At 47.5% G+C, this 14,418-nt stretch overlaps 1 protein-coding gene across 2 annotated transcripts in view; it reads right to left on the bottom strand.

The window, feature by feature from the left end:
* Positions 1 to 14,418, bottom strand: part of LOC144772249 (uncharacterized) — a 214,218-nt gene that overhangs the window by 149,675 nt on the left and 50,125 nt on the right. For both annotated transcript variants that reach the window (XM_078656465.1, XM_078656466.1), the window contains exons 2-3: positions 13,544 to 13,670; positions 13,011 to 13,121 (exon numbers count right to left, since the gene is read on the bottom strand). In XM_078656465.1, coding sequence (XP_078512591.1) covers positions 13,011 to 13,121; positions 13,544 to 13,670 — 238 coding nt within the window. The remainder of the gene's footprint in view (positions 1 to 13,010; positions 13,122 to 13,543; positions 13,671 to 14,418) is intronic.

Here is a 14,418-nt window from a genome sequence, read left to right as displayed (position 1 = left end):
CATCACCGCAAGCACCCCCGTCCAGTAGGCAGCCACCCTCGGACACTCCCAAATAATATGAAGAAACGTAGCACTCATCCCACATCCACGCTTGCATAGGCCATCCGGGGAAAAACCCATCACAACCAAACGAGGACCAGTAACGTACACCCGGTGGAGGATCTTAAGCTGAACCAAACGGAGGCGGGCAGGAATGGCGACCTCTTTTGGAGAAGATAGCGCCGACTGCCAATCCTCGTCATCCAATTCCAGCCCGTCGCCGACCCAAGCCTCCCTAAGTCGAACAAGCAAGTCAGCGCGATTGTGAATCAGCTTCTTATAAATCAAGGAGATAGTGCTATCGGGGAGATGGCCATCCAGGATACGATCTTCGAGGGGGGAGGATTCGGGGATAGCGGCACCAGAAGTCAGAACAGAAGCAAGGGCATGACGGACCTGCAAATATCTAAAAAATTCCCTATCACTCAGTTCATATTCATTCCGAAGGGCCTCGAAGGACTTCACTGCTCCATTCATACATACATCACCCACTCTACAAATTCCAATCATGTCCCAGCGGTCAAACCCCTTCGTCGTCCAGAGACATCCCAGACGCTCAGATGCATAGAGCGGAGTAGCAAGCGTCACTCGTTCATCCCACCCCAGGCTTACATTCGCAGCGCGCCATACACTAACCGCGATTCTGGTAGGTCCCGTAAGATGGCGCCCAGCCGACCTAGAGTAAAGCGCTCTATTAAAGTCCCCACCCGGCAGCTGGAGTTTATCCATTTCAAAGGCCGGGTCCCGACCCGGGGAATACATTGAGTGGTTAATGGCAGACAGCTGGGTAGCCCAGTAATATCTCCTAATATCAGGAAGTGCTATGCCTCCGTCATACCAAGGAATGGTGAGCTTCGCAAGGGCGATACGTGGACGCCCGTCCCAAATCAGTTGCCTTTGTAGACTCTCAACCTCTCGAAAATAAATAGCGGGGATATCGTCATAGGAATTCTGGAGTGCGTAAAGGAATCGCGGTAGGGACATCATCTTGAAAAGGGCGGCCCTGCCCAGCGGTGACAAGGGTAATTTACGCCAGCGGGCCACGTCCAGCCTAAGTCTAAGAAGCGGGGGAAGGAGATTACGTGCAAACCGGAGCGACGAATCCAGTGTAATAAAAATCCCCAGATATTTGAACCCGGACTGAACAACCTGGATAGGAATTCTACTCGGCAATGGGGGCAGATCACCCGAAATAACATAGACACAGCATTTAGCCCAGTTAATAACCAAACCAGAATTTTTGCCAAACGAGGTGAGAACATCAAATAAGACATTTAAAGATTTACGCGGGGAAGTGAGGTAAAGAAGAATGTCGTCTGCGTAAAGCGAAACACGGTCCTCAAAATCCGGGGACCAACGTATACCCTTGAGAGAAGGCTCCCAGCGAAGCCACGCAGCCAGCGGTTCAAACGCGAGAGCAAAGAGTAGTGGAGACAAGGGGCAGCCCTGTCTGGTCACCCTACCAAGGGAAAAGGGAACAGAAACTCGACCGTTGACCACAACCTGCGCCAGGGGTTCGGTGTACAGCAGCTTCACCCATCCAATAAACCCCGGGCCAAAACCAAACTTCTCAAGAGCCGCCCAAAGGTAGGGCCACTATCGTATCAAAGGCCATCGAGGCGTCCAACGAAGCCAAAATGGCCGGCTCCGTCAGAAGCCCCGCCCTCGCGATGGCTCCGTGGAGGCGACGCAGATTAAGAGCTGTGTTACGGTGCGGGATAAATCCGGATTGGTCCGGATGAATCAAGTCACTAATGACCGTTAGGAGACGAGTAGCCAAAATCTTGGCAAGAACCTTGGGCTCAACATTTAACAGGGAGATGGGTCTATATGACGAACAAAGATCCCGGGGCTTACCATCTTTAGGAATCACAACAATTGTAGCCAGGCGTTGGTCATAAGGGAGAGTACCCCGCTCACGGGACTCCGAGAACATTGTCCGAAGATAGGGCGCAATCTTATCAGGACACAGTTTGTACAATTCGATTGGCAAACTGTTCGGGCCCAAAGCCTTGCCCGAACGGAGAGAGCGAATTGCAGTCGCTATTTCGTCCGTAGAGAGCGGGGCCTCCATAGAGACCCGCTCCAGGTCAGAGAGGCAGGGCAAAGCTATATCGCGCAACAAGAGGCGAGAATCGTCGGCATCCCGTTCCGACACTGGGGAGTAAACCGCACTAAAATAGTCAGCAAAACAGTCCACTATTTCAACTGGGTCAGTCACATTCACACCATTCAAAGTCTGAATCACAGGCACTACACGATTCGCCCTCTCCTTCTTATCCAACCAGGCAAGCAATTTACCCGCTTTGTCCCCGACATCATACAGACGACCCTGTTGCTCTCGAAACATCATTTTAGCCGCATCCGTGACCAGAGACTTATAGGCAAATTGCTTCAGACCCAGGGCATGGAGTTTGTCATGAGTAACATCCGATTCCAAGTCAGCCTCCAGCTCAAGTATTTCCATTTCAAGATCCACCACCTCCCGATTCCTCGCCTTTTTGGTTTCAGCAATGAGAGACAGGGCCTGCCCACGAATCACTGTTTTAAAAGCCTCCCAAAGGGACACCGCAGAGGAGACAGAGCCCTCGTTGTCCAGGAAATAGTTGTCCAGGGACTTAATCAATAGACCACGGGTCTCAGGGGAGGTCAGGTACCAAGGGTTGATAGGAGCCACCCGGCCCGCCGCCTCCACCCCCACATCAAAACAAAGCCAGAGCGGAGAATGGTCCGAGATGCCCCGGGGAAGGTGTCTAATCTCCCGGACAGCCGATGACTGTGCAGCTGGCATGAGGAAGTAATCCAGTCTAGACAAACTCCCATGGGCCCCAGAATGAAAGGTGTATTGAAGCTGAGTGGGGTGCATAAGTCTCCAACAGTCCACCAAACCAAAAGTATCCAAAAAGCCACCCAGCCACAATTGGGCCGAAGGAGTATCCCTAGGGGGGTAACGATCACTCAGACCGGAGAGAACAGAGTTAAAATCACCAGCCATGAAAAGAGCACCATCAGGGAGTCCCAACAGCACTCGGCCCAAATCGGAGAAGGTAGAGGTCTGTAAGCCGGGGGGCACATAGACTGTGAACAGAGAAAGGGTTCGGCCCTCATATTGTCCCACGAGGACAGCATAACGCCCCCGATCATCGAGGATTACATCATCTATCGCAAGGGGAAGGGAAGCTCGGACAAGGATGCCCACCCCCCTGGAACCCGTAGTAAACCCTGAATGCGCAACAAGACGATAGCCCCACCTATTCATTGCACGACAAGAATTACCCACCAGGTGTGTCTCCTGCAGAAAGACAACATCGGGAGACAAGCGTCGCAGGCATCGCAACACCACCCCCCGCTTTATATGATCCCCTAGACCATTGACATTCCATGAAATAAACTTCAACCCGCTACCCCCCATCCCACAAAGTGATGCAGGAACCATCCCCCAATGAGCATGACACTGAAAAGTCCATTATCAAGATAGAATCGCCTTGAAAAAACAAAACACGAACCTCAAACACCCCACCAATCCACCCCCCAACATCCAAGAAAACACCCCCCACCCTGCACCCCTGCAATAAGCAAAAAAGCCACCCCAACATGCAGTGTGCCTGTCGCCCAGAAACCCCCGTTCTACAAAAAGACCCCGGAGGAGGAAAAGGCCCTGTCCCACCCGCCACCCCGACAAAAATAAAGAGAGAAGACACAGAAAATGGAGGCACTCAAGTACAGAACCCAGGAAGAATCACATTACACGGAAACAGGGGCGCAGACAGTAAGTTCAGCTCTCTACACCACCCTCGGCACCACCCGGGTGCCCGGTGGGCTCAGTCAAATTAGGCCGGTCCGGCAGAGAGTCCAGCCAGTCATTCACCGAATCAGGCCGATCAAAGAAAAGGGTCCGTTCATTGTACTCAACTCGCAGCCTGGTAGGAAAAAGCATGGCGTATCTCAGACCCAAGTCCCGAAGACGCTTCTTGACTCCACGGAAGCCCATACGCTGTCTCTGCACAAGCTGTGAGAAATCAGGATAAAAGTTCACCGTGGCATTCTCGAAGGCCACCGGGCCCTTAACTCGTGAGGCCTGCAGGATAGCGTCTCGGTCCCTATAGTGAAAAAGTTTTGCGACAATGGGCCTCGGCGGGGCGCCCGGCTTGCCCTGGCCACCCGGAACGCGATGGGCACGCTCCACCGCAAAGAATTTGCTCAATCCAGATGGAGAAAGGTAGTTTTGAATCAAGTCCTCAACCAGGAGATCAACAGAATGTGGATCAGGATTTTCCGGAACACCAACCACACGCACGTTGCAACGCCGTGCTCTGTTTTCAAAATCCTCCAAGCGCTGAGTCATGAAATCATTCGCCTTTCTGAGGTTGCCAATCTCCGTCTGTATTTCCGAGACGTCGGCCGTGAGGCTAGATGACTTAAGGTCCAATGATTTCACCTTCTCATTGGTTTTAGATAAGTCGGCCCTAATCAAGTTCACGTCAATAGCCACAGTATCGATTTTGTGGGCCAGGGCTTCATACTGTTGGCCGATGGTTTCCCTCATGCCAGAGATGGCGCCCATGATGTCTTGCAGGGACGGTTCCGCCGAAGCCTCCAAAGGGTGCCCCACTGCACTTGGGCCAGGCAAGGCGGCTCCCGGGGACCCCTTCGATTGTGTGTACCGGTCCATGATATTCGACTGGACCGGGCCCCCGCGAAGGGGCGTCTTGGTCTTTCGCCTCTCTTGGTCCCCTCTGCCAGTCATAGTGGAGACAGCGTCCCCGAGGGACCCACGCGACCTGGTAAAAATGGCCGCAGGAAGACAGGGTGCCGGAGCCAAAAGTCAGCCGCGAAGGCACATCAAGGTGTGAACCGGCCTGGAAGGGCACAAAGCAGGCAAGAGGTGCGACTGCAACTTCGCGCCGCTGATCAAAACACCAGCCAGACACCTCCGCTGGAAGACGCAGTCTGAGTCAAAATCGAAACCGAAAGTTAAGAGGGGGACCCACCAGTCGAGTCCCCCTGCCGCTGTTGTTCAACTCAGACACGGCAACAGTGCCTCACCAAGTCCCGGGCGCACCACCAGGGCGGGTCCCGAAAGTTCGAGTCGACGTAGCTTCGGTGCCCCTGGTCCGATTCGAAATCCAAAAGCAGTATTAAGATCAGCCCAGGTTCCTCTACAAGAGTCCTTGTAATTAATCAGGATACGTTCAGGATATCATGCCGGGAGTGGCGGGGGTCCGGAGAGCGCTGTGCTCACGCGGCCATCACGGATGCCCGCCAAGCTCCTCCCCCGGTAAGTCTCAGATTCTATTTCTTGACAACTTTGATGAACACAATTTGTAAAGTAGATGAGATCTGACTGTCATAGAGCAATTTTATCTTTTTTCAACAGGAGACAATGAGGTGCAGTTATTATCTTATAGTGTACCTTCGGTGTTTTTTAATTTACGATATGAATGGAAATCAGATTATGAAATTTCTATTGAAGTATCATACAAGTACGACAGACTTTACCCACCACATTTTTACAGGCATTGCTTGAAAACAGACTTATCAGTTTAACAAACAAATCACTATAGATAGTCTCAGTCTCGATCATTTTAAATAACACTTCTGCATAATGGCTCATCAATTGTAGTTGGATTGTCAAGATAATCTCAGTTGTTCCGAAGTTTGATGTCAGATCCAAATCAATACATGTGTTCAGGGCCATATAACAATGATTATTATTTGAGTACTTGTAGGAGTATATCGAAGGACTTTATGTATTTATTTTATAGATGAAATATGAAAATAAGGATGGAGAATCCAAAAAAGCAATGTTGATGTTTGATGCAGCTTTTGATGATTACCCTAATACAAAATGTAAGGCTGAATTTGGGGGACTAGACTATTTCTCTAAATATAACAAACTGCAAGTTTTGGAAAAGATATGATCTTTTTTCAGATGAGGCCTGATTTATGTGATCATTTGTAATTGGATGTGAATGCATGTTCAGGTTATGTTTTTGACTCTGGAGTTTAAACATATGGGGGTGCAAACAACCCTAGTTATATCTTTTGTATATCCTAGGTATGGGATTTTGACAAAACTTGGATTTGTGGAAACTAAATGTATTTTATGAAGTGTTTCTCTAATGTTCAAATGGTGGAATACCTGGATTATTCAATTGGGAGTGTTTCTGCCAAGAAATGAAGAATTTGTAATACATATGAGGTGATACAGACCGCCTCAATATTGATGTATAGATATGAAATATGAGGTATTGATTAATTTACATGTAGTCATTTTCTTTTCTCTGCCGGGGCAGGATTGTCTATTGTAATATAATGTGTTTTAATCTCTGCATCTAAGTATTTGTAATATAGAGTGGCTGTGAGACTTGGCCCTTTCCCCAAAAATTTTCGCCTTTTTATTTCCCTTTTAAATCAGAATGCCCTCATGGTAACAACAATGTATAGATAGGCCTTGTGTAGTGAGGAAAGCCCTGTGTACTGTGAAACTGATGTTAAGATGCAGGTGTCTTATACCCCTAACATGGCTGCCACTGACCACTGCTGCTGCAGCGGGGTTAGTGGGCGCATTCTAGTGGCTAGGGCCTGGCTGGAACCCTCCAAACAATGTATCAACTTAGCCTGCCAGCCTGCCCACAGGTAGAATGGTGGAACCTCCTAGAACCCCCTGGAACCTTCTGGAACAGGTGAGGTGACACCAACTGCCACTGCCAACTGTCAACTGGCACTGTATAAGGAAAGGAAGGTAAACTTTCCTGTCAGAGTGACTGAGGGGGAGACCTGGGGAAGAACCTACGCAGGAGGATAGGCAGTGGGGGTCAGGGCAGGGTCTTATGATGCTGGAATGACAGGGCCTAGTGTGCTGCTTTACAAGTATTGAGGCATCCTGTACCCCCCCCACTGACCTAACCCCGCGGCAGGGAACCCCCAGGGACCACTTGAAGGGATTGGCTGAGAAGAACTTGGAACACCAGCCACCAAACTATTCCCCCCTTCAAGGAACAAGAAACCAAGCAACAAAACTAAGGGCGTAAGGAACATCATGCCAACAAGAAACTAAGCTTCTATTTACAAGGGCGCAAGAAACATCACGCCAACAAGAAACTAAGCCTCTATTTACAAGGGCGCAAGAAACATAAAGCGCTAATAAGAAATTAAATCATCACAGGACTTTTGAAGCAAACAGGTATTGGCGCGGTACTGACCCTGCGTTTCCTGATGTCACCTGGGGTCTCCCTTGCTAACCTGCTACTGGGGTGTCACCTGTCCTGTATATCTAGCGCTACCCTTGCTGACCCTGTGAAGAGCGCTGAAGTAATGGAGGGGGTTGCTGCCTTCTGAAGCGCTATATTTGCCTGAACTGCAGCACCCTGAACTGAATGTTATTAGACCTGCTGGTCTTGCCCCCACCTCGTGTGGGCCAAAGCGCTATAGCCCTGCACCCTGCTGTCTGTGAAGCGCTAGAATCCTGGGCGTGATTCCTGCCTGAAGCGCTATATTCTGTGGTGCCCTTCAGCAGCGCTACCTGGAATGAACTGTCTGCCGAGCGCTACCTCTGCTGTGAATTGCCTGCTATATCGTAGCGTTGTGAATCCTGAAAAGCGCTATCCCCCTGAAGCGCTGTGTCACCAAGAACTTCTGTGGCTCTAGAAGTTGCTGCCTTCTGAAGCGCTGACTCCCTGCTCCCCCAACGCTCCTTTGCTGTCCCTGTGAAGAGTGCTGAGGTACTGAAGGGGGTTGCTGCCTTGTGAAGTGCTGTACCTGCAGGGTGCTATTATCTAAACCTGATTGCCTGCTGAAGCGCTGTCCCCAGCATTGCCTGTGGCCAAGCGCTGTCATGTGAGGAACTGAGGTAGTGCCCAGGGAAGCGCTGTAATTTCACTCCAAGCGCTTTCTTGAATGTCCCATAGAAGCGCTGTAATTGTGCCTCCAAGCGCTCTCTTGTAGGCCCCAGAGAAACGCTGTATTTTTGACCTTAAGTGCCCACCTGTTGGCCCCTATGTGCCTCTAGTGACGTGGAGGCCATTAAGTTACTGTTTATGCCTGAGGACAGGCTTGCCATTCATGAACTGTTTGGGCCCTGGTTCCGGCGTAGGCCTAAAGACATACTGAGTTCCTCTGCGATGGCTTAGCCCTGCATAGGGGAGTCCAAGGCATAGTAAAATGCTCATTGAGAATGCTTTACTGAATTGCTTATTGAAATGTTCACCTTAATTAACAGAAATGTTTTACTAATCTAAAGCAAGGCCTGTGCTTGCTTAATGAGATGTTGCTCTCTAGCAATGAGTAATGTTCTATTTATAAGTTACTTAATGAAATGCCTATGCCTAATTCCTTCCCTGTAATGTTTACTCCTGATTAGGGGGATGTTACCTATGATTGGGGAAGAGTTTTGAAGTGGTTATTCCTGCTTGGAACCAGGATTATTCTGAACTATAGAAGTTTTATTACACCCCTGCCCCAGTGTTATAACCTCTACTTATTTACAGGATTACTCTTGGGTGCTGAGAGGTTTATGCCTGCTTAATGTAGTAATTAGAATGTTGATCCTGGCCTGGGGGTGGAAACGCCAACAGCTGCATAATGAACTGTGTCTGCTGACTAATGAAACATTTATTCATGTTGGTTGAAAGGTGGAGCACATGCCCACAGTTATGGAGTGAGGTGCTCCTTGCTTTAAAGAAATGTTTACATTTACTAAAAGGCTTTACATGCATAAACCAAGTCTTCTAAGCTCAGGCTTGCCTGTTAAAAATGGTTCTCTCTGCCTTGAAGAGTTGTTAACTGTTGATTGCTGAGTAGGGGAACGTTAATGCTATAAGGATATAGCTACACTGCCTAATGAGATGTTTTATCCGCAGTGGCGTGTTTTTATTCCTGCCATAGGAGTTTCATTCCTGCCTAAGGAAATGGTTAATGAAATGTTTTACCCTCAGTGAAGTGTTTTTCTTCTGCTAAACTGATTATCTCTATTGCAGGAAATGTTTTACCTGTAAGCTCCTGATTAATAGGGGGAAGGCCCTGCCTGTTCAGGCATCAGGTAATGGGATGGTGTGTTATGCCTAAAGAAATACTTTATGCCTAATGAAAGGTGTTGACCTCATTTGAGGCAATGTTTACTCCTGCCCAGGGAAGGGTCTCATACCCCTGCTATAACAGAGATCTACTTACACCTGCTCAATGTAGGGATTTCTACTTCCCTGATGGAATGTTGGTGTAGCCCTGATACAGTTAAACCTGCACAAGGGGATGGTTACCTAGATTGCAATGTTTTCTCCTAGTTAGTGCTGGCTAATGCAATGGTTAGCTGGGCCCAATGAGAAGTTCTCCCAAAGGGATGCCCAACCTTGTTATATGGAATAATTATTCTTAATGAAATGTTTAATTCCTATTACAGGAGGAGAGTTACGTCCACATACTTTTGTGGCAAATGAAATGTTTCATATTTAAGGAAATGTTTGAACTACACTTAACAAATTGTTTATTCCTACAGCGGGGAGATGTTTCTGTTATGGAACTGTCCCTTTGTTTACCTGAGGAAATGGATATTGATGCTTAATGCAGTGTTGTTCTTATGACTTTGAGATGTATTCCTTTCAGGTACTGACCAAGAAGCAAGGCGTAGGTCGGGCCTGTGTCCCACTAAAAATGTATTTAACTATTTATTGATCCAATATTTAATATTTATTGCAGAACGGATATTTATTCATCCAATATTGATTGCAAGTCTTGAGACACATGTATTTTAAATGAATTTATGATTTCCCTGATCCTGCTCTATCTGATTATTTATCTTAATACAAATCACTTGTTTTTATACAAGCTCTGGAGTGGAGTCATTTGTGGCGTGCCCAGGTTTCTGTCTCAGTGTGAGTGTGTGCTGCATGATCGCTTAACACATGTGCTTTCGGATGCCTACCCGCTCGTGCCATGCTACCCTAGGGGACTGGTGACCCCAGTTCCAACAGTGGCTAGTTTCCAATTGTAAATAATTTATATATGTGTTTTGCAGCCCTGGTGAAGTTCCCAGTTGGACGAAACGCATTGGCTGAGCTGATAAACTGACTGTATCAAGAAAAGATGCAAATTGACGGAGGAGCTACGATAGCAACCAAGATGGCCGCGTGAGTTCCCGGCTCCGCCGACCTCCGTCTCCTGCCAGTAGATCCTGTCATATATCCTGATTTTGCGCCCTGCCTTCTTGTGTCTGAACTGGTCTAGATCGAAATGATACAATCCTGAGATTTCTGCCATTTCGGTGGAAAAAGATACATCGTGTGGCACTTTGCGGCCTACACCAGCTTGAAAGCCGGGGTCTCGAGTACTGGCCCAGCCGGGCTGAAGTTGAACAACATCGGCCGTGGTTGTGTGACAGGGTCCGGTCAGCTGAGGTGGCAAGTTTTCTTTTGACCCGCTACGGACGGCGATTGGTGTGCTTGGTGTACATTGAAAGAGGGGTGACGACACATAATTGCAGCAGCGGACCGGAGTTCCTGGCCCAGTGGCCCGGTTTTGGGAGCGGCCGGGGCTCGCTGGGTGGGGTTCTCTGCCTGCGGTAGCTGCGTCTGGACTATCATTGTCGCCAACGGAGTGTCCCCCTCTGCAGTCTTCCGTTCCGCATCCACTTGTTTTCCCCTCCGAGGGACTGGGCTCTCCGGAGCCGACACTATGATTGGGACCGAATGCAGTGTTGTGGAAGGAACCGGTAGTGTCCCGTCACTACTAACTGTGTTGGCGGCCATAGGGTCATTCCATGAGTGTATTGATGCACACCTACGCTCGATGATAGCTTGCTTGACTGGAATTGAGCGGACCGGACCCTCTTCCACTGCGGGAAGCGGAACTACTCGGGACGCCCTTGATGGCCACTTCGTCGGGGAATCCAGACCCTTTGCTGTGGGAGGTGTCGGAACCTTTGAACGGTGTTGTGTGTGAACGGAGAGAACACGAAGTGGTGACTGGATCGTGTGGCCTACGACTACTGTTGATTATGGATGGACTACCTGTTGCTCCCCTTCCGGAACCCAACGCTGGGAACTGCTGTCGGTCTGGGCCTGCGTTACTCCCCTGTGTCTCTAGGCCGCTAAGATGGCGGCCACAACAACGCTGTGCATCCGTGAGGGTTAGGGGAGTCTCTGACCCTGGTGGAGTTGTCGGCACTCTCCACCCTGTGCTACATCCTGGTTTTGACTCTGTTCCGATCTTTTTATGTTTTGACTATCCTGCTGAAGCGGCTATTCGTCCGGAAGGGGTTCGGGTGTCTGCTCGAAGGTGACAAGGTTGAGATTGAGAGACTGAGTTTCACATCGAGTCTCGCTGGACACGGGGTTTGCGATGGTACTATCTATGGAAGGCAGGGCGGTATTTGAAGTTTCCCCTGTTATACTACGAATTTACAGCTTACTACGTTTTTGATTTACTTCAGGGGATTCTTGGTTCGGGCGGGGGGAGGAGGGGCCGGGGATATGATAGACGATGCCCTCCCCCGTTTCTTCCTTCTTTTAGGGCTTAGTTAGCTGGGGCGACAGGCACGCTGCTAGTGGGTTGGGATGTAGCCATCTGCAGGGGTGCAGGGTGGGGGGATGGGGTTTTTTTGTTTTGTCTTTATTTTGTTTCTATGGCCTCTCTTTTTCCTTTCTTTCTTCTACGAGATGTGGGTGGATTATCCTGAGCAGCTCTGTTTCTCCTATTTGGGGGTCATGTGTTATGGCTATAATCATCCTGATTTTGCGGGTGGACGGGCACTGAAGGGTTCAGCCTAGCTGGGTTGTGGATTGTTATGTCCTTACTCCTGCTACGTATTTGCTAGTGTTGACGTCCCAGTCATCGTTTAATTGATATGTACCCCTTTAGTCTAGTTGCTTGTTCACCTCCGCATTGTGCTCTGTTGAAAAGTACCCGAAGTATGTACTCACTCGCTTGTTTTTCTTCAAATAATAAATATATATATAAAAAAAAAAAAATGCAAATTGATCATAAAGACAATTTTGGATATTTAGAGAATCTGGCTTGAATTCTTGCACTGATCCCTGAAGCAAAGATTGGCATGCCATTGTAGTATATTTAGATGTGGATTTTAAATTACAAGGGACTACTTCGGAATACTGAAAAAGGACACAGTTATATTTATAGAGTGCTACTCTCCAAACAGTATTTTGTCACCTTCAACCTTTTTGGTCAAAATGGCCATGGCTCCGTCAGCAAATACACTTCTACTGCCACTATCTGCCAAATTCTCAGTTTGGAGGCTAGATTTGGAGTTGGGTATGCCATGCGCTGTGCACCGAGAAAAAAGTACAAATGTGTACTTTGCTTTCTAAAGTGCCTTGTAGGCCCCTAGGATTCTTGGTACTGAGGAATAAACCACAGAGACTAAGTATGTCCCTGGTGTGGACTTAACCAGGTTCGAAACTGATCTGCTTGTTTGTGATTATACTCTGAGGAGCATGAAGTCATTCTTCAGCTTTTCCCTTTTCCATCCTCAGGAACACGAGTCGTCTCCATTACATCCATTGAGAAGTTCCTGTCAAATTGAATCCTCTTATTTATATGGGACACATTGTCATGCAGATAAAAGAACGCCTCCTAGTGTGGTTACGGAAATAATGCTTAGACATTCCATATTACATATGAAGTACTGTGGCACAGCCTGCAGTCGATACTACTCTGAGTCTAGGATAAGAGGGAATGACATGGGGCTAATAATTCAGAAACTTTAATTAGTACTTCAGCTTGCTGTGAGCATCCAGGTCCTAATCCGTTATCTATCATTTAACTCTGATTTACTCGGAGTTGGAAAAATGTGAAAAGGTATGCGTTAATGTGATAAGTATCAACGTCAGTGTAAGTCTGTCCTTGAACAAGTTGATATGTTTGTATGTTATGTGTGTGAATGATTATCAATTTTGTTGGTTGTTGCAGGAACAAATATACCAGATTACTGATGAAGCACTTGTACTCTTCTCACTCACCTGGGGGATGGTTTTCTTTGTGACTTCTGTCAAAGACCTCATCAACAGGAGGACACAGTCTCTCCTTTTCTTTAACTCTCAGAGAAAAGACTGATTTTGCAATTACAGGACCTGTATAAAAAATAAAAGAGAACAGGTCGTTTTTCTAGAGCTCCTTCAGATATGATCCAATGGAGCAAAGATTTAAATACGGGAGATTATAATAGAAACGAGAAGGGTTCAAGCTTCTTGTGCAACAGCAGCTATTGCAACAAATATAATTTTAGGGTGCCAAATACAGCAGTAAAGGCATTTTGTTTCTATGTCACAGCCTAAGAATCAAAAAGCAGTTCACTTTACATCTTGCATTTATATAGGGAAAGGAATTCAATTAAAGGACGCACAGAAAGAAAGTACTGCAATGAACATAAAGAAAGTTAAGGAAATACTGCCAAACTATTTCAAAACCTATCTAGGGGATCCTAAAATAGCAAATTGCCTGAATTATTTATAGAATGTTCAAACTTTATGAAATGCAGTCAGATTAACTTTACCCAGGGACATCAAAACTTGGTTTATTTCCTTCATCAGGTTGGCATAGAGATCCTTCTGCCAGTTGTGTAAAAGGTCCCACTCCTCTGGTGAGAAACAGGCAACAACATCCTGGAACGTAAGCAGCACCTGGAAGTAGGATTCAAAAAATAAAGACGTGAGTAATAGTAAGACAGAAGACATTGTCAGGCATGGCGGAGGACTTCAAACTTTTTTACTCCGAGGACCCCTAAGCAAAATGTTTTGATGCCAAGAACCCTTCCAAAACTTTATGGCAAGATTTGAGGGAGCAGGTGGAGCAAGGCTGCTTTTGCATTAAGTCATAATCCACACTAAACATGAAGCTTCTAAAACAATAAATCACCAAACACAAGTCGAATATAACACCCATACTCCCAATAATTAGGGTGCTGTCAGGCCCCTCACACTTCTAGAACCGAAAGCAACTGTTTCACTAATAATACCTATGGCAGCGAATAGCAGACTGTCTCCTCTGACTCTTTTACCGCTTATCTCCCATGCCTGAGCTTCACTCCAATCTTGAAAGTGACTCTCTGTCAACTTCAGAAAGAAAAAGAACTTCCACGGGTTCTTGGCCTCTTTGCAGCACGATGCCCTCAGGCCTAATGCTAGCAATGAAAATGAGCCGCCATGCCGCTTGTAAAAAGCGAAACAGTCATAATTGTGATGCAATAGGGCTCTCACCCTTCTGGGCTCGCGTGCCACTGCGCCTGCTTTACTAATGAGAAGTTGGCCATTTTGTGGCAGTCTATCTTACACTCTGGGCAACTGGATTTATGATTATGTGATTCTGTGGTCGCAGCGTTTTCTGCCACGTAAATCATCATCTGATGCATAATCTGCAAATTGTAACAAA

The sequence above is a fragment of the Lissotriton helveticus genome, chromosome 8 (assembly GCF_964261635.1).
Source record: "Lissotriton helveticus chromosome 8, aLisHel1.1, whole genome shotgun sequence".
In the NCBI taxonomy this organism is placed as follows: Eukaryota; Metazoa; Chordata; class Amphibia; order Caudata; family Salamandridae; genus Lissotriton; species Lissotriton helveticus.
The sequence above is the reverse complement of the archived record's forward strand: the minus strand, read 5'-3'. Positions and strand labels throughout refer to the sequence as shown.